Source organism: Heterocephalus glaber, unplaced genomic scaffold (genome assembly GCF_053883595.1).
Source record: "Heterocephalus glaber isolate CG9 unplaced genomic scaffold, H.glaber_assembly_v1.0 deba00001537, whole genome shotgun sequence".
In the NCBI taxonomy this organism is placed as follows: domain Eukaryota; kingdom Metazoa; phylum Chordata; class Mammalia; order Rodentia; family Bathyergidae; genus Heterocephalus; species Heterocephalus glaber.
This window is the reverse complement of record NW_028258332.1, coordinates 4,467,356-4,490,811: the sequence shown is the minus strand read 5'-3', so window position 1 is coordinate 4,490,811 and position 23,456 is coordinate 4,467,356. Positions and strand designations below refer to the sequence as shown.

General features: G+C 58.1%; 1 protein-coding gene across 3 annotated transcripts in view; it reads right to left on the bottom strand.

The window, feature by feature from the left end:
* Positions 1 to 1,425: 1,425 nt before the first annotated feature.
* Tent4a (terminal nucleotidyltransferase 4A) overlaps positions 1,426 to 23,456 on the bottom strand; it is a 31,787-nt gene continuing 9,756 nt past the window's right edge. Inside the window, exons 2-13 of one of the 3 annotated variants that reach the window (XM_004845163.4) lie at positions 15,780 to 15,903; positions 14,942 to 14,988; positions 13,574 to 13,694; positions 12,452 to 12,559; positions 11,469 to 11,597; positions 9,786 to 9,999; positions 8,235 to 8,361; positions 7,239 to 7,339; positions 6,467 to 6,639; positions 5,931 to 6,089; positions 4,597 to 4,761; positions 1,426 to 3,417 (exon numbers count right to left, since the gene is read on the bottom strand). In XM_004845163.4, the coding sequence (XP_004845220.2) occupies positions 3,223 to 3,417; positions 4,597 to 4,761; positions 5,931 to 6,089; positions 6,467 to 6,639; positions 7,239 to 7,339; positions 8,235 to 8,361; positions 9,786 to 9,999; positions 11,469 to 11,597; positions 12,452 to 12,559; positions 13,574 to 13,694; positions 14,942 to 14,988; positions 15,780 to 15,903 (1,663 nt within the window). In that variant the 3' untranslated portion in view covers positions 1,426 to 3,222. Of the gene's footprint in view, positions 3,418 to 4,596; positions 5,815 to 5,930; positions 6,090 to 6,466; positions 6,640 to 7,238; positions 7,340 to 8,234; positions 8,362 to 9,785; positions 10,000 to 11,468; positions 11,598 to 12,451; positions 12,560 to 13,573; positions 13,695 to 14,941; positions 14,989 to 15,779; positions 15,904 to 23,456 lie in introns of those variants that run through there. The other 2 variants (XM_004845162.4, XM_021258597.2) reach the window with 2 other exon arrangements.

The following is a 23,456-nucleotide window of genomic DNA, read 5'->3' as shown; positions in this document are numbered from 1 at the left end:
CAGCGGGTCTTGCTGTCAGACCGCCATGCAGCAGAGTGGAGAACAATGCCACCAGGGTCCTCTGGTGCTGTCCCCCAAAAGCCAGAGACAGGGTCGCACATGTGGAGCTGCCCCAGGCAGTGACAGTCGGCACTGGGGTGGCGTCTCCTTTAAGAGCAACCCCTGACATTCTAAACCAGGGCAGGGGCCACCTGGGCCAAGGGAAGGGAGCTCCGGGCAAGCAGGGAGCATGAGGCTGTCCCTGAGGCCATCCCTGCACCTCACTGGGGATGAGGTGGGGCACCCCGAGCAGGATTTCACTTGGAGCTGCTGGGCCCTGCCTGAGGGGAGGCGGCGATCTTTCTGCAGGGCCAAGTGGACACAGCGAAGCCTGGCAGCTGAAGGGGAACAGGAGGCACAGGCTTGTGGGACAGGAAGACAGCCCCTCAGCGCTGCCCCAGCGGGGCCATGGCCGGCCGCACTCCCAGCATCCGGAGCAGGCCCCATGCCGATGCCATGGGCCACTGCTCCTGCCAGCTCCGGCCCAGCCCACCCAGCGGTCTTGGGTCCTAAGCAGCCTTGACGTCCTCCCGCCCACCTCCTCCCAGATCTGCAGGGCCCCGCGCCCCCGTCCTCGCTGTTCAGGAGCCTGCTGGCTGCCTGCCCCTGCCCCTGCCCCTGCCCCTGCCGTCTTCCACAGTTCAGACCTCCCACAGCCTCCTGGGCCGGGGAAGGGGACTTCAGCGCTGACTGCACCTAGGAACCGGGGCCTGGCTGCAGGGGTCCCGGGCGTGACCTGGAAGAGTGCTCTCGTCCTAGCCCCTCTCCCCTCTGCTACCCTGCTGCCCTGGGGGGAGCGGCTGTCCGCCCGAGACCCTTCCACCATGCCGCTTCTGCCCTGGAGCAGCCCACCATGGACTGAGCCCTCTGAAACCCATGGGCCACAACAAACCTCCCCGAGCAGGGTGTGGGCGTGGGTGCTGTGTCCCGTGTCCCGACTGTCTCCGCACAGGCAGGGGGAGTGTTACCCACGACACTCATCCCTACACACGCGAGGGTGGAAGGCTGAGGAGGAGACACGCTAGGGCGACGTACAGAGTTCTGTCACCGGCTCGGGAAGGCCTTCTGAGGAGGTAAGACGCCAGCCGCAGGTGGAGTACGGCGACACTGGCCCACGCCCGGTCCCTGGCACGTGCATGTCTGTGAGAAGGTGCACACAGGACCACCCATGCCCGAGCCAGAGCGCCAGGCCAGGGGCAGAGAGCACTGCGGGCCTTGTCCGCACCCCCGCCTGCAGTGGGACGAGCCAGGGACCACCCAGCGGCACCCATCAAACCTGCTTCCTAGGGACAGCGCCCGGCTTCTGGGAGTCCTCGGTAGACCAGGAACGGCTGAGCCAGAGGCCACCTTCCCCATGAAAGGAGAGCTTCGACTCACACACACAAGTACTTTCCAAAGTTTATTAAAAATTAAAGAATAGAAAAACTTTACATAAAAATATGTCAATTTTAGCTTCCACATTGTTGTCTGCACACCAAAAAATCTAGACATGGTCTCTGTTAAACCTACAGTGCACGACCCCGTGGCAGCCAGGCCAATTCATCCGTCCACCGCGACGGGGCGACGGGCACCGACCTCGTGCCTATGGCGCCGCCAGCCCTCGGTGGTTCCCTTGGTGTAGGTTTAGTCAGTATTGCTAACGCGCACAGATCAGTGAGTGCCTACGGATCGCTGTTTATAAATACTCTTTATCAACAGGTTCATAATTTAAATATTTTTAAATATTTCAGGTGATTCCAATCGCTGCGACTGCAGACACCTGTGCCACAATGCTCTGGACGTCCCACGCCCGCGCGAAGTCCACAGTGCTGGCCACAGGGCTGGTCTCACTTCTAGGAGCAGACTGGGTGCCAGAGCTCGCGCCCGCCGTGTCCCTCGCCCGCAGACATCGGCTGGGACTCGCCACAGCTGCCCACGGGTCAGAGGCGGCGCTGACGAGCCTCCCGTCTGGACATGCCCTCAGGCGGGCTTCCGTAGTGTGGAGCAGGCCCAGAAGCCCTGGAGAGGCAGGGAGGCAGGGGCCTGCAAGGTGCAGCGACTCCCCGTGCAGCCGCAGCGCTGGAAAACTCAGGCTGGGCGGGTGGATGTATTCTGGATCAAAAAAAGGTGGAGGGAGAGCAGACAGGGCGGCCGAGCACACTTGTGCCCCACACCTGTACACAGGCTCTGCGCAGCCGGCCATGCCCTCCGGGACCCTCGGAAGCACAGCCAGGGCGCCGCGGGCAGAGATGCTTCTCCGGCATTTGCTCTTAACAGAACGAATGCATGCTTCTATGCAGATCCCTCAGCGGAATCAACGGATTTCCTTTCTCCACACTCCCAACCGGGGTGCCACTGTCTGCCGTGTCCCCAGGCCGTCATCCTGGGCCACGCCACGAGCCTGGCAGGCACTCCAGGGCCACACTGCTTTCGGGATTTTCTCACATGACCACCTCTTCCCCCTAGAAAATTATACTTCTGGCACTTTAAATGCTAGATTTGTTGTCAAGTTTAAAGGAACCAAAACCCAAACGTTAGAACTCATGGTCAGGGCAGCCAATGGTCCGCAGCCCAGGGCAGGGCCAGGGCGCGGGATCAGAGTCCCCAGACCTGATGAACCACAGAGCCTCTGACCAAAAGAAAAGACAGCAAATGAACCCCAAACCCTCCCGTCGCGGTGCTCATGATGATGCTTATCCAACACCAGCCAACACAGTGAACCCAACCTAGAAAATGCAACTGGGGAAAGGATCTAAACTTGTTTAAAAAAAACTTCCTCCTCCCTTAAATATAACTTATGTGAAAATACGAAATTAAATAAAAAATATCTGATTATTGCACAAGTCATAAGTTTTCGATATTTACATAGAAAAACAGTTCTGAAGTCTCAAACAAAACGCAAGGGCAGTAACACGCCGGCCCCCAGCCCTACAGCCGGGAGGGGTGGGGACAGCCTGGATCGCATCATTCTGATGACAGGAAATGGAAGCTCCCACCCGCCAGGCAGCCGGGCTGCTGTGCGCACTGTACGGTGAGCTCCTGTCAGCGGCTCCGGGGGCAGAGCCCGTCCATGGCCTAAGGCTGCAGGCGGCACAGGAGCGGCCGCCACCCACGGCCACGCAGAGAGCAGCAGGCGCGGGGCCGAGGCTCAGGTGCTGGAGGGTGCTCCGCCGAGGCCAGGGCAGTCCGGGTGCGGCCCGGCCACTATCTGCTCAGACTCACTGGCAGGCTGTCCCTCGTGTGTGTGTGCTTTTTCCTCCGCCAGCCGGTGCGGTTGTACTGGTGGTGGCCCCGGTTGCCCATGGGGGGCCGCACGCCGCCGCTGCCCACCGAGCCGTAGCCACCTCCCTGGGCGTGGCCATGCGAACCTTTCATGGACAGCTTCATGCCGTTGTGCTGCTGCAGAGACAGAGAGAGAGGAGAGGGCGCTGGGCACAGCACGCAGCCCGGCCCAGGAGGGAGCGACACTGCCCAGCTGGGTCTGGGTCCCCGCGAGGGCGCAGGCAGCTGCAAGCTGCACCCTCTCCCCATCTCCGGGGGAAAGGCCAGAGGCCAGAGAGCAAGAGCGCACAGCACTGACTCGCAGTCCAGCCCAGCCGCGTCTCCCAGGACCAACAGCATGGCGCCAGGCGGGACCCTGGCCCCAGACCCCAGCTCTGCAGCTTGTTCTGCGGGTCCTTGGGAAGGCCGCCCTCACCCTCGCCACCCTGCCCACCTCGAGCTGGACACACGAGGGCCAGCGCGGCCTCGCTCTCCCGCCGCCTCCCAGCCTGCCCTCGGGCTGCTTCCCCGCGCTCCTGCACTGCCAGGCAGAGCAAGGGGAACCACTACCACCCCCCGCTCCCCGAAGAGGAGAGCCAGAGGGAGTGCAGAGCTGCGGCCTCCCCAGGAACAAGGGGAGCTCTACCGCTGGCTTCCAAAGGGCCTGAGAGCCAACCTCCAAGAACAAACTCTGCCAAGCAGGATTCGACTGGTGGGGAAGCAACATTCCGCTGCCGGACACGCCCAGTGCCATGCAGCCTGGGGCAGGGGCCTGCATGGAGCCCTGCTGCAGGGACAGGGACAGGGACAGGGACACACACACACTCACAGACGTCTCGAGCATGGGACTCGACAGCAAGCTGCTTACACATGCGTGCTGCTCCTGCATCAGGCAAGGCAGAGGCAAGCCAGGGCTGGGGAGGCACTCCAGGTCCGCCTAGACCTGCAGGGTCGTCACCCCAAGGCAGGGCAGGGCCCGCCACCCACCACTTCGCCTTGGCCCAGCGCAGGGGCAGCAGCTGGCAGCACAGCACTTCCCACGGAGGGGCAGCAAGACTGATTCACGGTCCACCTATTGCTTCCTGAAAACCACATTACTTGGCAGGAAACCAATTAAAGGAACTTAACAAATACAGAAACGAAATTTTCACCTTTGCCTATTTCAAATTTCATTTTTATGCTAACCAGTTCAACAAAAGAACTACGAGTAGCCTAGGGTGACTAGGGAAACTATTTCCCCCTTCCTTAAGGCTTTTCGTACTGTGAAGCGCTGTTCCGGCCATGGCGGCGCGTGCTCGGCGGGGAGGGCGCACGCACCTTGTGGTACAGGTGAGGGCTGCACAGCGGGTTGGGGGGCGCTGCGGGCACGGCCGGGGCGGGCATGTGGTGCCCAGCTTTCGAGGACGCAGTCCTTTCCACGCCAGCCTGCCTGCAAGGGACAGGCGCCACCCCGAGGGTCGGAGCGGGCATGGCGAACCTGGTCTAGGAGCAAACAGAGCCGGGGGGCGGGGGCAGCGCGTGAGGACCCGCCCTCCCACGGCCGATCCTCGCAGGGGCTCCTCGCAGGGCCGCTCTCCCTCCCCGACACAGGGTGCCGCCGGGGGAGCAGCGCCCTGGAGCGGCTGGCTCTCTGCGGACCGCCAACCACCCCGGACCTCAACCCCGGGGCGCGGCCATCGGGCCACACGGGGCCTGGCAGAAGGCCGGTCTTCCCCGGGATTTCGCCTCACTCTCCGCTGGCCCTGTCTGAACAACTCAGCGGCCTTCCCACGGAGTTGGCCCGCCAGGGACTCGTGAGTGACAGTGACAACCTGAGCCACACACGGCCTTTCCTTCAGCGCCGTCAGCCCTGCCACCTGTGACCCTCAACGCCCACGGCAGCGGCCTAGACGAAGGCGGGGCCTGCCCTGGGCCAGAGGCTTGAGGCCTTCGGGTTCAACACCTCTCCCTGGGCCAGAGGTTGCAGCCAGGGTCACGGAGGAAAACGGCCACAAAGCCTATGGGGCCGCCACGGCTGCAGCCCCGCGCACCCCAAGAAACTCGGCTGCTGCATCTGCGTCAACTTAAATGCAAAATAGAAAGCCCCTCTCAAAAACTGGTTTACTTTCCTTTAAGTAAATGGCAGTGCTGGCTCTATACGTATTCAACCGGTGTATAACGGGGACGTAGATACAAAATCGAACTTACAAAACTCTCTCTTGGACTCCTACTCCTATCTAAATTTTAAAACCACAGCATATTCTAACCAAGTCCCCCATCAATGCCTCAGTGATGACATGGACGAGGCGGGGACAGGTGTGCAGGCGGCCAGGACAGGCCCCTTCCCCTGCGAGGAGCAGGCTGCGGGCTCAGGCTGGCCTCGCGCTGGCCCAGGTCAGACTCCCGCCAAGGGTACTTCGCTCCTCAGGAAGCAAGGGTCACCTCGCGGCTACCACCGGACACCATGACCTGGCTGTCAGCAGAGTCATCAACCATGCTGTTAGAACGATGGGAATTACACCGCATCCACACAAGAGACAGAGAGACAGAGAATTTCTACAATAAAACAGAAATGTAAACCTCTCAAAGGTTCAAACAGTTCTTCCTTTAAATCAAAATCAGGCCAATCTCCTCCGGCACCCTGCAGCTGGGACGCGACCGCTGGAACATACCTGGTTGTTGGGCGTCATGATCAGCGTCCGGGAGGGAGTGGCCTGAGGCTTGGCGCTGGGCATGGGCAGGGCAGCGGGCAAGCTGCCCACGAGCGCCGCGGGCGCCTGCAAGCTGAACTGGTAGACGCTGGGCGTGGTGCAGGGCGGGGTGTCTGAGTCCTGGAATCCAGCACAGAAACAAGCTCGGCACCGGGGCCCTGCTGCCCATGGCATGAGAAAGCCACACAGCACACAGGGCCACTGCTAAACAGCAGGCAGCTCACACTAGCTACACTTCCTTCTCGGCACGCAGCACTGAGGGAGATTATGGCAAAGGACATCCCGAGAGCCCTCCACTGAACGTTTTCATTTCAGAACAGGTTTTAAAAGCTCTTCCAGACAGCCACGGGCTCCCAGGGGCCCTGACGCTGGGGTTCTCGGGCCTGTGCAGAGGACACCGGGCCCAAACACAGCGACTGCTGCCCAACTCTGCCGTGGCCGTCCACCGAACACAACCCAACCGTGGGGGAGGACGCAGAGAAGCAGGGCTCACTCACGACGTCACTTCCGGACAGGGAGGACACAGAGGAAGCAGAGGAGCCGGAAGAGAGGGGCTGCGGACTGCACAGGGACAAGGCCAGGCGTGGGCTGTAGGGTGACCTGGGCTCCCGGCCCGGCGTCTGCTCCCCGTTGCACATGGAGAGTCGCTCTTTCATCTTGATCCTGTTGTCTTTGGGGGAGAAGAAGGCGCAGGTCACCGAGCAAGTGCGCATGTCCCGCTCTGACAGGGCTGCCAGCTCCTGGGCACAGCTGAGCCCTGAAATGCTGCTGGCAAGGCAGGCAGGCTCAGCAATAAATTAATTTTAAAAGCTATGTTCAATTCGAATCCACTCGTAACTTCACAGCTATGTAAATCACCTCCCACTACAGTTTCCACGAAGCCCAAACACAGACCACGTTATTTCTGAGGAGCACTGAGCACCCCAACTAGGACGTGCTATAAACCTAAACACACAGTGCATTTCCAGACTTAGTCCAAAACCAGGAAGTGTTAACTCTCTAGACTGGGTTGGGTAAAATACAGTCCTACAGCGCATGTCACCTGTTGCGTCTCAGACTCCTAATGCAGCCCCTGCACCCCTAAAACCCCACACAGCAAAGCAGTACTTCTGCTGACAGTGCTGGCCTGGGACTCACAGCCCCTAATCAAGTGCTTACCAGGGGGAGCTAGCAACACCCCCATTTTGCACACCCTCCCGGGGGGTCAAGGAGGCGCTCCAGGCCTTCGTGGGCCACCAATGGTGACGGTACGGGAGGAGGGGCTCTCACCCAGGTCTGGCAGCGGGTGGACTCTGCTGCCCCACTTCTCTTTGATCCACCTCCGGTAGTCGATCACTTCCTGAGTTACCTTGATGATTCTCCCTAAAGTACTGCAAGGGAAACGCCGGGCGTCAGCAGTGGAGCAGCACTGGGGGAGCCGAGACTCCCGTGGAGAACCTCTTTCCCCTGGTAACAGCAGGGCCTCCTGCCCAGCCAGAGGAGGGGGAAATGAGCCAGCACAGCCTCACAAAGTCTTTGTGCCTTCTGATTCTGAGCTCAAACGTAGTCTGAGATCACAGTGTAAGAAAAATGGACTCTCTTAGTACAAATGTGTCTACACAAGACTGCTCAGAGCCAGTCCATGGCCCGGCCTCCCACCCACAGGCACTGCAGCTGGACACCTCCACCTTCCACAGCACAGCTGAGCATGGGGGATGGCACCTACTGCCCTGTGGGGCCCGGGGCTCCACTGCAAAAACATCTCTGCCACCGTGAGCCTGGACCGGGGCTCCTGAAGCAGGCCTCAAGATTGGTTTACTCCATCGTGCAAGCCAGGGACAGAAACGACTGTCCTCAAGGCGCCATCCACTCCTGGTCTGCACAGCCACCTTCCCCTCTCCTTCCTGGCCACTCCCACCTCCTCCCGCCCTCCTTCGCCAGTGCCAAGCAGCACACTGGCTCAGAGTGAGGATCCCGGACCCCAGTAACAGCGCACTGCAGAAAGGCTCCAACTGCAGAGCACAGGTCTGCACAAGAGAAGAAGGGCAATCCTGGCTGCAGACGGTGCCAAGCCTATGTGCAGAAGGCCTGGAGGGACAGTGGCATCAGAAAGCATTCAAAGCCAGGTGCACCTCCCCAGACAAGAGGCCCCGAAGAGATGATTTCCTTGTCAACACCTGCAAGTTCGGCCGAAACTTGGCAGTGCACCTGTTGGCTAGGGACCTTCACAGAAGCGCGTGGACCGGGCAGGTGCTGCAGCCCAGAGCAAGGACGGCCCTCGGTTACCTTTCTGAGTCTCTGTTGGGGTAGGACCTGGCCAGAGGCGACACAGCGTGGCTGAGGACAATGTAGGCATAGTCAAACACCTGCTTCACCTGCATGGCCCCATAGGAGCTCCGGCCAACATCATTTCCTGCGAGGGAAAGGCAGCTGTCAAATGCTGACGAAGACTGTAGCCATTGTGCAGCTGTTTCCAGCCTCATCACTCAGCTACTGTGAACCAGGCCCTCACCCGACACCTCCAGAGCGCACCAGCAAGGCACATGTGGACACTGCATGTGAGTGCCCCACTGGTGCCCCACTCGAGACCCATCCCCACTCCAGGGAAGTCACCCTGTGCATTCTGCTGGGGGAGTTCTGGGGAAGAGGGCCCTGCTGTGAGCTCTGGTCCTGGACAAGCAGCAAACCATGGGAAGCTCACTGAAGCCACCATAAGCCAGTCTGGAGTTTGATTTTTACAGGAAGGCAGAGCACCAAACTGCGTGTGTACACCATGCGTCCCTCACAGCTCAGGGTAGGTGGAGACTTTATGGACGCACATTCTAAGAGCTGGAACTTTATCTCTCCAGATTTAGTAGAGCCCAGTGACAAGGCAGATCAGTGTTCCCGGGACAAGGGGCACCCTGGTTTGACAGGCCCAACACGGACACCCAGGTGGTGACATGCTGTGACAGCACCCCATGGGGAAAGCCAGGCATTGACCATAGCAAAACAGCCAGGTGTTTTCTGTCAAAAAATGTTAGGAAATGCATCTCATCCCCTCAAAACCACAAAACAAAATAATTAAATTTGAGGAACAGGAGCAGAATAGTAAAAACATCAAACATGGATGAAAAACAAAACTCAGGAAAAACCATGGCATGTGTGACCGGAAAGGTCTCCGTGGCACCGAGCCACGAGGACAGCGTGCAGACCGGCCGGGCACACCAGGTCCCCTGCACGGGACGGGGCACAAAGGGGCCGGGGACCGTGTACCTCCTGGTCACCACCTCTGTCCCCTGTCCGCCACTGATTCTCTCACCAACAGCAAGAACAGAGTGTCGCCCATGGATGCTCAATAATCCTTTGTGGAACTGTGTCGAACCCCACTATCATTAAAGAAACGTAAACAGGATTTTACATTACATGGTTCATAGCTTGGCAAGAGTTTCAGAAGTCTGACGCCGAAGGTGCAGAGCCGCGAGCACCCTGAGTGTCACTCAAGGCAACTACACCCGCGAGAGCGGCCAGAGCCCGGCCCGGCTCCACAGAGACGCCTCACGGGGCCCTGCGTGGAGGGTGGGCTGGGGACCAGAGCGGCAGCCACCAGGGATGCCGAGCCACGTGTGAGGCAGCAGTGGAGATTCCAGCATCTGCACAGCACAAACCAGAGCGAGCACACCCGGGGGTTGGCACACCGGAAGCACACACTCTACAGCCAGTACGTGACACCAACAAGCCTTTTCCTCTTGTTTCTCTTTGATTAAATAAGCTCAGCAGAGAACTAAGCGAGGAGCTCTGGAAGTGTCCCAAGGGCACAGGCTCTGCCCGGCGGCCAGCACAGGGCAGCGCCCTTACCAGGCAGCAGTGGGTCCTCGATGCACAGCATGGACGGCCTGTACCCGCTGGTCATGGCTTTCATGATCTCTTCTTTGGCAATGTAGGCACCTCCTTCTTTTATTCTAATACCAGTTTTCAAGTAATTAAAATTTCTTCCATACAGTTCAAAAAATTCTACGAGAAGCATTCCAAGGTTTTCATCCGCTCTCCGGGCATCAATTCTTGGATGCAACTGTAAAAGCAACACAGGCACGGTGGGTACAGAGCCAAGGCCCGTGCTACAGAGAGCACACACGACAGCCCTGCTAGGCCACAGGCCCAAGGGAGCGTGGCCAGCAGCGTGCAGGCACCACGGAAGTTGGATGCCGCTGTCCATGAGTGCCCCAAACAAACAAAGCATCTCAATGTTTCCTTAAAGTTTTAAAGTGGTATCTATACAGTGGCTTTGAACAAACGCAGACATCCCACCAGCCACAGCCTGCCAAGTGCCCTACCCTGAGTAAGCCAAGCATACTCTGCACACGTCAGAGCCGGGCATGGCAGAAGAGACTGCAGCCATCCTACAGCATAACCCGTAGGTGGCAGTACTAGACCGACTAGTCCCACACACCACACGCAGAGGATGGAAAAGGATGAATTTTAACAGACACCACACCGAGCAGGTGTGCACACCCTGCTGGCCTCCCAGAGGAGCACCAGCCCTGCACTCTCCTCAGGCGGCCCTGGGCCAACTGAATCTGCGGCACAGTGCACCGTCTCCATGCCCATCGCTCATCGCTCATGCTTATCGCTCTCACCGCAGACTGGCGCTGCCCACACGCAGCTCTGCAAAGCAGCCGGTTAGGGCGCAGCTGCCAGTCACACGCACCACACGTCTGGCACCCGCGACCCACACGCAACCTGCAGCCTCCTGCAGGGCTGCCAGATGGAGAACCAACAGTGTGGGCTGCAGGGCGGAGCCCACCAGCCAGGAGCGACTGACAGCACCACGAAGAGCACACTTGGGAGCCAGCTCCAGCGGGGATATCAGTTCTTCGAGTCACCTGCCGGGCATTGGCAGGGCCCAGAGCTTCGGCTGCCCAGGGTTTGCTTGTGGAATCCACAGTGATCGTGGACCTTCTGGTTTTTGCCTCCCCTCTATCCCTCTCCTTATTTCTCGCCTTCTGGTCAAAGGCAAACACTGAAAGCCAGCCCAGCACAGGTCAGTCTCCACCCCTCGGGAGCTGCAACAAACCCTCACTTGCTGCCCCAGGCCCAGGTCAGGCGTGGGGTATGGCATGGCCCTGAACAGCTACACAGACCCCACCAAAAAGCACCACACCCGGCCTTGAAGTGTTTTCAGGATAAATCAGATAAGAGGCCACCCTCCTCAAAAAAAACAAAACCAAAATCCTCGCTTATCTTGCCTAAAGGAATGAACACTTTCTCAATGTAAGGGTTCCTCGGGCTCACTCATCACTTGCTTTCCAGGGCCCAGGGAGCACCGTGAGCTACAGAAATGAGCTGCAAAGAGCAACAGGAGAGGAGCCCAGCCCAGAGGTCCCTGACAGAATCCAGGAGCCAGGCGCTACCACAACACAACGGCGCCAGGAAGGGACAGCAAGGCTCACTGCAGCCCGGAAGCAGCTGGCCAGAAACCTGGGAGAGGCCACCCTCCCACCCACGCTCCAAACCTCCCCGAGAGACAGACGGTGCGCATACCTGTAGAAAGCTGATGGCCATTAAGATGAGGCTGTATGAGCTAATCCCACCTGTAAAAACCTCATTCAGATCCCTCTGCAGAAGGAACTGTTTCAATACTAAAATCAAGTAAGGCAGCAATGAGTACTCCTGTAAATCCCAAAAGAAAAAGATACACTGATTAGTGGATATACTCAAACAAATGTCAGGCAGCACCCCAGAACCGAGGAAAGTTTCTCTGGTCCTCTTCCCCCTCGGGGCTGTGGGTCAATCAGCGTCAAGCTCCAAGGGGCCAAGGACACATGTCTAAGACACTGGTGCAAACCCGCCAGGTACCCATCCCAGGCAGTGGCTCGGGGGGGTGGGGTGGGGGCTGTGCACGCAGGGAGCACCCGGGTGTATGGGGCTGGGCATGCAGGGCCCTCCCCGTCTGGGCTCTGCTGGAGATGGAAATCCCCACCCAGCCCAGATGAGGATGTAGAAGGAAGAGGAGCCAAGGGCAGGCCCTGCACAGGTGGGAGAGACAGGGCCAGGTCCCGCTAGGTGACCCAGAGGGATGACCGCCTGCTTGGGCAGCCCGCGCCCTTAGCCGGAGCCCAAATACATCAGCACAGGCACCACGTCTGTCACACCACAGGGCCCAAGGTCTGCAAAGGGACTGATCTGAGCTACATCGTGCTGGCCCCGCCTCCCTGGGGCTCCCACAGGACTTGGCGTGGAGCACACGGAGCTGGGCACAGTCGCCCTGAAACAACCAAGAGGGTTTCACAAAGCTCCGCAGTGAGGCTCCGCCTCAGGAAAAGGCTGATCAGACCCAGCAAATCTGAGCCCCAGCGAAGTTCTTCCCACTGTCTGCAGAAACTACCCCAGAGGACAAACGCACGTGGGTGGTCCGGGTCATGAGCGGCTTCCACACTCAGGCCAGAGGTTCTCCACGCTCCTTTAAAGGACACCAGGGCCAGCGTTCACGCCCTGCTGCGTGAGGCCAGCATGTACCACAGTACCTTCATGTAATTTTTGATGAACTCTGCTGCCCGGACACCAGTCTCCATGTTAAAGCTGATGTCCACTTTAACTTCAGTCTCCTGGTCTGTGAGCTTGATTATCGGCACCTATAAAGATTTCATTTAAAAATCTACTTCAATATGCAAAAGCCTTCAGAGTCAGGTATCAAAACGTGTCCAGAGTTGGTTGTACGGAGACTTTAGGGTAGGTACTGTCCTAGTTCCAGGAGGGGCGCAGATTTACAGAGGGCTTTTCGTGGAGTTACTGTGGCAGGACCTGCCGCGCCAGGCCTCACACAGCAGTGTGCTTGCTCCGCCCACCTGCAGGCCACTCTGCTGGACAGAAGGGAATGGGCATCCAGCAGGAGGGACCGGGCAGCAGACCTGCCACCGCGCATGCCTGGTAAAGGTCCCCCGACTTCTGCTCAGTGGAATGCACACACTCAAACTGTGGAAACGGGCAGTGACACTGCAGGGCTTGGTTTCGGGTGGCTGCTCCTCACAGTGGAGCAGCTGAGAAAGGCACGCAGACGACAGAGGAGAGGACCCAACCCATAGCAGGGCGCCCCTGGGACCAGGGTGCTGCGGGGCTGCAGGAGGTTCTGGAACTCAGGCGATCAGGTATCTCTCGAGCTCTGTGTCTACATGGGGAGACCTGCAGCAATCCCTGCCCACTTCTCTGCTGTCCAGAAGCCTTATTTTATTGACTTGTTTCAGACAGGAACGGCGTAAGATGACAGGGCCAGAGACAGCAGCTCCCTGAGCCACGTGTGCCAGCAAGGACGGCAGGGAGGACTCAGCATCGTGCAGCGGAAGGACGGTAAGAGCATAACCTAGCGAATGGGAGTCTCCTCCTGTCACACCTCAATGCCCTGGGTGGCCACCGAGCCACACACTCAAGTGGGCGACACCAGATGCTTGGGTCCCCGTCAGTGTCCCCCCCGACCTCAGTCATTTGCACAGGTGGACACCACCTCACAGGAAGAGCCAGGAACCCCAGCCCCCGTCTGTCACCAATGTGCTGGGGGTCCTGAGACATAATGAGCACATTTACAGCAGCGGCAGCCGGTGGCTGAGGCAAAGCAGAGCCTGGCTGCGCTGGCAGGGGCGAGTGACACTCACTGTGGCTTTGTCGAGGACTTTGATGGAACACGGCTCTGCCACACTGTGCTTCCGCAGGGCTTGCTCCAACAGCTGCAGAGGGGGGCGCTCCCACTCTCCAAAGACCACCAGGTCTATGTCACTGGACAGGAAGAGGGAGCAGGTGAGCCACTGCTTGTCTCCATGTGGTGCGCTGCGGGGAGGGACCGGCGCCAGGCAGGCATGGGCAGGCAGGCCACAGCACTGCAGGAGGTGTGTGCAGCGTGTGGATCGACCGTGCGGAGCTGCACAGAACCCCAGCAAGAGTTCCCAACAGCCCTGGAGAGGTGCGGTCTCACATGAAAACGCCACCCTACAAGCCAAGCCTGGCTGGCTCCGGGCCTGGCCTGCACTCAGCACTGCCGCTCCCACTCCCACTCAGTCTGCCCAGGGCCCTGCTGTCCCTGCCACCCGACCACACCCCAAACCCTCCCAAGGCTACAGGCAGCGGGCGGGTCAGCAGAAGCCTGGATGAAGTGATTCTCAGGACACGCATGTGGATATTCACTGTCCTTCGTGAGAAAACGCTGGGAAATAATTTTAGACTACAAACTGGATATTTTTCTATCATATAAGAATTCTGAAAAACGTACTATTTCAGGGCCGGGGATTTAGCTCAGTGGCACCGCACCTGCCTTTATAAGCACAAGGTCCTGAGTTTGATCCCAGGTACCAAAAATAAAAACCTACTATTTAAACAGAATTTTCTTGTGTCTTTGTTAAAACTTTGTAAAATCAGATTTTCAAAAATACCACAACATGAGCAGAACATTCTCCATGGCACCTGCTGTCACAGCCCCTGGGGCGGCCGGGGCCCTCCAGGTGCACACGTAAAGATGACTGGCAAGGCCACGGGCTGAGGGGCCCTGCCTCATGCGGGCTCAAGGCCATGACCCCAGGAGTGGGCGAGTTCCCTCTCTCCTGCTATGGCAGGGCACGCCAGGAAGGCCAGGCGTCACTGGACTCTTCGCGTGGCCCCCAGTCTTAAACCTCACAGCCTCAATAAGCTTCTGGTGTCCACAATTTACCCAGGCTGCAGTATTTTACTACGCCAGCAGGATGTGGACTAAGATACTCTTTTCATTTGTCCTCTCTTTCTAGTGTCCAGCATTTCTGTGCCCCAACAAAGTGAGAGCAAGAGGAAAACTGTAAGGCAATCAAATTACTTCCACAGTACTAAATTAAAACTTACTTCCTGCCAAATTCCCCTGTGCTCCCAACCTTCTCCTTAGCGGGCCTCTGCAACCTCAGACCTGATTACAAAGCACGTGCTTGCAGGTGTGGGTACACACGCAGACCCAGGGTTCACGCTGGTAGGCGAGCATGCCCTGCGCAGTGACCAGCACTCACCTGGTTGGAAGATAGAGACCTGTGCTAAAGCTGCCAAATATCTGCACCTGGAAGAAAGCACACTGTCTTAGAACACGGCCACAGTTCCCGCACACAGTCCCATGACCCTCCCCACCCACGCCTCGCTGTACCCTGGGTAACAGGAAGACCACCTGGAAGTTGGGCAGGTGAGTGAGGACAGTGAGGACAGGTGGAACAATGAGAAGACTCCCTTTATCTCTGGAAACTGGCCCCACAGAAAAGCGTTTAGAACTCGCTCAGAGGCAACACCATTACTGTCTTCACCCCGAACTGGCTCAACTCTGCGTGTTTCTCAGAGCCAGTTTCAAACCTTCCAATACTTTCTTAGACACAGCCACAGTGGCGCAGGCCTGTCCTGGGTCCTGAAGTGTAAGGAGGACGGGAAGGTGGGTGCTACCTCCCCCAGGGGCAGCACAGTGCCCCTCAGCAGGAGCGGCTGGATGAGCCCCCAGCAGCTGGCACTCGCTCAGGCGGCTCCTGGGCAGGGAAGGGGAGGCTGCTTCTGGCACACAGCATGGCTGCTGCTGCCCGAAGGATGCGTGCCAAATGCCCACGAACCCACAGGACCAACGCTCAGGGCAGGGGGCTGGAGGACATCACGCTGGGTTTCAAACAAGACTAATCACACCTCAGGCCTGGTCTGCCGGTCGGTCCTGTCTGTCCAGGCCTGAGGCAGGTACAGCGGTGGTGATGGGTATTCGGGTATTCACTCCAGGCTGGGGCACCTGGCAGGGACAGTGGGGGTGGGGTGGGCGGAGCAGGGCCCAGGGGCGGACGACAGACCCGGCAGGCAGCACGGGACACAGCAGAGACTCACGTCCGCCGTGGGCCACAGGTCCTTCACCACAGTCTCGATCCGCTGCACCACCTCTCTTCTCATGGCTGCTTCCTCAGGACGAGGGGACATGAAGTTATAAAAGTCAATGATCTCCTCGTGAAGTCTAGTGGACAGAGAGACAAGACACGCCAGGGTTATAGTTCGCCGAGCCACACTTTGCAGCCCGCTAGGTCCATGTGACACGGAAACACCTCAGGCCACTCACAATCCAGCTTCTTCCCCCACTGGAATCCACGGTGGGGATGAAATTACACAGCACGCTGGCACCATGAGCACAGTGAATGCTGTCAATAGCAACAGCAATAAATTCACAATTGGCCTTTAATGACATACTCGAAAGAATCATTTCTGTGGTTTACGTTAAGGAAATGAGTGAAGTGCACCCGTGAGTGAGAAAGACGCTTTCCAACCAGTGTCACGCAGTGCGGCGGATCCCAGGGCGGGGACCAGCCCGAAGCCCTGGAGCCCTCGGTGCCTACCAGGGAACTCATGACTCATGTCAAGGAGCACGGGGTCCAGAGTCACACAGACCTGCGTCCCCGGGACCTCGCCAAGACCCATTTCGGCAATGCGGTCCGCCAAGGCTCCCTCGCACGAGCTGCGGACTCCACGACCAGCTCGTCCCCCACCTCAGGGACGGAGCCCCCAGGCCACCCCGGCTCCCGGCTGAGGCTCGGCACAGAGCAGGCCGGGCCCAGGCACAAACAGCAGGACGCACAACGGCACACTCGCCCGCCCGCCCTCCTCAGAGCTGCGGTGCTGGGTCAGGGACGTTGCCCTCCTGCCCCTGGACTGCACAGGGCCGCCTGCAGCCAGAGACGCTGGCCTGGGAGTGAGCTTCAGACGGGGCCTGTACTGCGGTTGCGGTACAGCAGGAGGTCATCCTCTTTCCTGCAAGTGACTAAGGACAGACGGGAGCAAAGCATCCCATGCTAGGAATGACAGGAAACATATCCACTGCTTCCACCAAGGTTCATAAAGCAAACAGCAAGACAAAAGAAAAACATGCCCTGCACTATGGCTAGAAGGGCAGTTTGTTTAAAGGAGGGACACTTTCTAATAAGGTACAAAGTCAAGTCCAGAAAGTGAGAGGCACAACCCTGTGCTATTTTTCAGCTGGTTCCTATGGTTAACATCAGCGACCTCTCACCTGAAGTCTCACCCCCACCCAAGACACCCGTCGAGCAGAGCACCGTGAGCACAGCTCTGTCTGGAGCGGTCCAGCTGCTGGCACACCGCAGCCTCTGCCAGCGGAAGCCACGCAGCCAACACCCTCGCTCTACACCGCAGTGTCACCATCACTGGGAACTAACTTTATAAAGCTTAATTTTTAAAAGAAGCTCACCCCAAACATGCCCAATGCAGACAGCCACAAGTCGTTTTTGGTGGATCCAAGAAGGTAATGACTCATGCAACGTTAAAATGAAGAAATTTTTCCAAAACACATTACACTGCAGATTTCAGAGATACAGCTTCCATCTCTCCAACAATTACCAAGCACCAAGCACTCCACAGGCGCTCACCTGTCCTCCCCTCAGCCCACTGGCCAGGCTGCGGTCCGAGGCGTGACTTCCCGTGTCAGCGGGACTGAGAGCATCAGCCATCAGCCTTCTCCACGACGAAGCTGTTGCTGGGGGGGGGGGGGTGCTGCACGTCCCTGAGTCACTGTCCCGGCAGAGCACTCCAAGAAGCCATGCGTGAGCATCAGCTACTACACAGTCAGCCCCACTGCTCCCGAGTCCACAGAGCTGCACTGAGGACAGCAGGACACCGGAATCTAGAGGCGTGCTAATGAAGACACAACTACCCAAGTCGTGGAAGGACAGTGAAGCTGGTATGCTAAAAAATTCAATCACGCCCAACATATTTAGAGCATTGAAACATCTACACGCAGAGCACTGCAATGGGCCAAAGCATCATTCCAGTCTCACTTGCAAAGGACAGTGCACTGTCAGCCTCCACTTCAGGGAGGTTCTGAGATGCTAACAATGGAAGCAGTGTCTCCTGCATCTGCCCAGGCCCCTGCAGTGCACTCCCTGCATCAGGACCCCGGGGAGCCTGCAGGGTGACACATCCTGCACTCCACACAGACACTGCCGGCCCAGTGCCTATCAGGTGCCTGCTCACTTCTGCAAGGCCAACGGGCTCCTCTAATGGTAAAACTACAGCCCACCCATGTGTCTGTGGCACCAGGGCCTTCGGGCTTCAGCAGTGCACCCTAGCAGCACCTAGCAGCACCCCTTGCCATTCCTGTCTGAAGCTGATGATGAACAGGATCTAAATGTCAGCAACTGCTGTAACAAAGCACGGGTAACAAGGGCAAGAGTGCGTTCTCACAGCAGGTCGGGGTCTGGGCCTGGACTGCCCAGCGGTGCTGCCGGGGGGAGGCACTGGGTAAGAGGGCTCTGGCCAAACTCCCTGGGCCTGCCTTGGGCCATCAGGGCCACCCAGGCACCACACAACTCCGGAAGCCACCAAGGACTGCGACTGATGAGCCCTGTGGACAGTGTGGCCAGGACGGTCTAACCACCAGCACTGTTGAACCTGGGCAGACCTGAAGGGCCCGCACTGCCTCTTGCTCCAACTCTGTGGACCCTCGAAGGCCAGGCCACGAGGCCAACCACAGGCCAAGAAGAGATTGTGGCATGGGAGCAATCCAAGAAAACGCGCTGGGGGGCACAGGCCCCTCCTCCCCGGCCCTCCAGCAACCCGCAGCCCTGCAGGAAAGGACTCAGGGCTCCGGCAGAAGGACAGCACCCTGGACAGTGCCTGCTCACAGTGAGAGATCAGCCCTGGCTCTCCTGGGCTGGCTCACTCCCCACCTTTGCAGGCTGAGCGACATTCCTAAAAATGACCTAAGTGGAGTTAGCAGAAACAAAGTACCCTTTTACAAAAAAGACAAACAGCATGGAATATTTGGAATTACTTTACCAGTCACCAACAGTCTCTGCCACCTTAGTTAGGAAACTGCAAACAAGGTCATACAACGTCCAACCATCCCTTGTGCAATGGTCTGGGCCCTGCCCACACCAAGGCCAGGTAGGAAACGGCCCAGGGCTTCAGACGGCCTTCCTGCAGCCTCTCACACAGCAGACGTCTGTCTCCACAGCACTGTGATGCCCCACACAATGCTGTGTGGACGGCTCCACACTCCATCAGAGAGCAAGCCAGGGCGTGCTCAGGACAGACAACTCTTTTCTGAGCACTTTGTGTCTGCACATGGCTGAGCCCATGGACCGGACCCCACTGACACACAGGGCAACTGGTCCAATACTCGAGCAGGTCGGCCACGCCTGGCCCCCAGTGCCTGCCGCCCCTCCCCAGAGCAGGCCTCAGCACTGGGATGCCATGCCTGCAGTCCTCCAGAGCCCTTCCAGAGAATCACATCAGGAACTTTTAATGATTTCTACTCGACAACAAAAAGGAGTAGAAGTCAGTTTGTGTCTCACATTACGGCAACCTCCAGGGACTCTCACAGCTGAGCCGTCTGAGGACAACCATGCCCAAGTCTCCCGTCGGCAGACAACGCAGCCGTAACTTCAGAGCTCAGTTTCAGCTCAGCCTCCAAACCAAAGGCACTGTGATGTCAGATGGCACAGCACTAAGTGCCACTGTCATGGGCCCCTCAGAGGCCACTCAGAGCCAGCAGGAGGTGGCGGGGATCCAGGAGGCCCAGCCTGCAGTGTGGCCTCTCCCAGAGTGAGCTGGGCAGATGGCCAGCAGCAGGGGCTCGAGGGGCTCTTCCCTGAGGTTTCGGGTCCAGAGGTTCCTTCTGGTGCAAGGTCAGATTGCATTCAACAACGCAATGCGCACAGGAAGAAAAAGACCAGGAGGAACGTGGGCACCTGCTTCTCCAATTAGGCACAGGTGCTCAGCATTTGAACCCACTGAGCACCGGACGTGCTACAAAGTGCCAGCCCCTCCCATCTTACCATGCACTGCAATCTCAGCCCTCGGGCCCACTCCCCATACGATCCACTGGCCTGAGTTTACCTGTAATACTCTGCCCATGAATCTTGTGAATTCCAAATGATAGGAGAAAGGTGATTTTTATGAACTGCATGTGACTCTGGTTCCCAGTCTTTTCCATTACAGAATAAAACAGGACAGAAAGCACCGGAAACTGTTGTCAACCGTTCATGTATCCCCCCGCCCAACTCTTCCTTCAAAAGTTTCATGGTGTCTAAGAAACCAGAGGCCCCTCGCTCCAGCTCCACGTTTGCTGTCTGCACTTTTGCCAGAAAGCAGTGCTTTGGTAAAAATATCTGGCATCAACTACTTTAGTTGCAGATATTATACCATACTTTGATGCAATTACAGTGAGCAACTGGATCAGCCTGCTATATCGCATACATGGTAAAGAGGTAAATGCTGATCCAGATGAGGATAGCAAGCTGCTTAAGCAAATGACAGCACCAGCACCCACTACTCTGAGGGGCGGACAATCCATTTTAAAGCACACTTAATTTCTGGGTTAATGAGCTAATTATAGATCATTTTTACTTATATATCTGCACAAGTTAGAAAACCTTCAATCACGCCTTCAAATGTGAGTTGTTTTTTCTTTTTTTCAATCTAGGCTCAACACAAGGAGAAGGAAACGACCTGGAACTGTAAATGAGCGCCCTTAGCTCCTGTGTTTGGGCTCTGGGCACAGCCTCAGCCCGGCTCCTCCCCCTGGGCAGGGGCCTCTCACATGCCTGGTTTCCCTGGCTTTGGGTAGAGCTCTGAATGAAGCTGCAGGCGTGGTTTTCACAAGTGAATGGAGAGCCTGGAGGTCCCAGGAGAGTCCCCTGCAGACAGGGCTGATAGCTAAGCTAGAAGAGCACAGCCTGCAGGACAGGAGGGGCGGGGCCTGGATGACTCCCTGGGGCAGCCCAGGCCAGGGCAGCACCCAGCACGCACAAGACAGGCAGTGCGAAGGGCTGAATGTGGGGACTGTGGTCCACAGAGTGCAGCTCTCACTGGTGTCAGCTTGCTCCCCTCTTCTCCCAGGCTCCTCCTGGGGTCAGTCCTCTGTACCCTGGAGCAGGTGCTGTCCGAGGGTTTTCAGAGCCTAACCACAACCACGGCCACAGCACAGGTGATGACCGCTGGCTGCAGGCCACCTCTGGGTGCCCCAAGGGACCCACCCAACCACGGACCTGCAGGGCCTTTCTGAACCCTAGGGTCCCCAGGCCTAGCTCACTCGCTCAAGTAGCCAGGTCTTTTTAAGTGTGCATGGCTGCCTTTTCTGTTATCCTTCCAGATGTCTGTCCCACTACACAGGAGCAAGGTGGGACCAACACTTTGGGCAGCAGTGTGCATCGAGAGGCAGAAATCTGGAGACGTTGCTATCCTGCAAGCATTGCATGCATCTTCTCAAGTAGTTCTCCAAGCAAACGCTCCTGCTGAAGGTTCGTGAGACAGAGGGTCACTGGCCCAAGGCCACACGCCCAGGATGCAAGCCTAGAGCAGGGCAGCCCTTCAACATGCACCCTGACTCCAGGCTGGGAGCCACACTTAGGAAACGCCTACAGTGGGGAAACGCAAAGGGGTGGCCCACATGCCCAGGTGACCTCAGGGTGAGCCTCAGCCAACAGTGCTAGTGCTGGGGCAGGCCAAGGAGGAGCAGTAGTCAGACAGGAAGGGCAGGACACGGTCCCCAAGCTGCGAGTGACCCAGAGGAAGCACCACAATCCACAGAGATCAGGATGCTGGTCCCCATCCCCAGGGAAGCACAGTGCATGAAAGATGAGGCCAGACTGGCACCCTCATGCAGTGCAGGCCCTGCAACGTGGCCCAGCTACTGCCACTTCTGCATCCCATCCCACAAGGGGACGGGCAGAGCCACGGCCAGACCTCACCCCCGCGGCCCAGGGAGTGAAGGGCCGGTGAGGACATCCTTCCAGGGAGCGCCAGCAAGGACAGGCATCCACAGAAATGCAGGGCAGGGCGTGGGGGGAGCCCGGGGCGCAGTAAGAACAAAGTGGCTAAGGTCTAGATGACAGGAAGACTCAACAAAGACAAGCAGGGCCTGGTTAGAAGACGGGGCAGGCAGAGGTGCTGCGAGGAGGCTTGGAGCCCGGGAACCAGGGCAGCCGCCACACGCTGCCCACAGGGGACAAAGCCAGAGCCAAGCAGACTCCTGCAGGACCCGCTCCCCAAACCAGGCCCGTCCTGAGGGCACCAGTGCCCAGGCCAGGGGCAGTGAGGGGCATCCCTGTGGCAGACAGGGCCTCAAGTGGGTGGAGGGCCACCCGGGAGGGCAGGACCACGCGGGGGACTCTGCCCTGCAGCACCCACGGCGGAGACTCAGGCCGTGGACACCGGAGAACACAGCCCTGTCCTCTCTTCCTTCAGCACCTGGGCCTGCACACGTGTGCACATGCGGGCAGGCAGGCCCACGCACACACACGCACACGCACGCACACGCACAGGGGAAGCAGCCATGGGCATCACGGAAGGGCTGTGCAGGTGGAGCCCGTGGAAGGATTCCTGCCGGTGGCTGTGAAGTACGCACCACAGCTCCAAGGCCCACCAAACGCACGCATGGCTTCCCCCGAATTGGGAGGGCCTTGTGCCTGCGTCCGCCTGTACAGAACACGGGACTCGGCACCCTGGCCCTGCCCGGCGCTGCTCACAGGCTTCCCGAAGCCACGTGGGTGAGCAGCCAGGGGCAGGCTCAGTGAGTGTGAGCAGCTGTCACTGCAGCCCTCACCCAACACTCAGCACCCACGGTGAGGAGGAGCAGCAGTCAGGAGTCGGAAGGCTCCCACCCACGGGCAGCGAGCAAATCAGTTTCACTACAAGTTTCTGCACATAGCCACTTAAGGTTTTCATCAAGCTTCAAGCTCTATTTCTGGAAAAGCTGCACATCTCTGTTTTAAGCAAAATTAATAATGTACCACATTTTAAAGGCAGATAACATGACTGTAATGGCAATATCTCTGCTGACCAGTCCTCATGCCCGTCTACACGAGTTAGCAGAGTCTCTGCCGGCAGTTCCCTAACTGTGCCTTGGTTATTTTGGGGTGGTGGGATTGAGTGATTTTAAAGCTTCCACTTAAAAACAAACAAACAAAAGCCAGGTGTGGTGGCACACAGCTGCAATGGCAAAACTCAGGAGGCTGAGGAAGGAGGACTGCTGAGACTGAGGCCAGCCTGGGCTACACAGAGCTGAAGGCCAGCCTGACCCACATAATGAAGCTCTGCCTCAAAAAACAACAGCAAGATGCATCACGTTATAAAAACAATGTCACTTATGTTAAGCTTAGTGTAAAGCACTCCTGGAGGTCATCTCTAACCTCCCTCTTAGAAGTCACCTGCAACTGCAAAGCAGTTATCAGTATAAGGGGCACAGCGCCACATGGCAGTGCAGCCACAGCTCCTGCAGGGGCCAAGCTCTCACCACAGGTGGCGGAGCCCTCAGTTTCCTGCCGGGGGTCGGGGCACTGGCTGTACACTTCCAGGGGACAGCACCTGCCCACGTGTGCGATGCCTCCTAAGAGACCAGGCATCACGCCCGGGCCCAGACCCTGGTAGCCAGCATCTCACCCACCTGCCCTGCTTTTTCAGCGGGCAGAAGACAGGCCTGCCGTCGGGCCACCTGGCTCCCATGCCAGCTCTGAGCCCACAGCCGTGCGACCCAAGGAGCCACCCACAGCGCACCAAGCC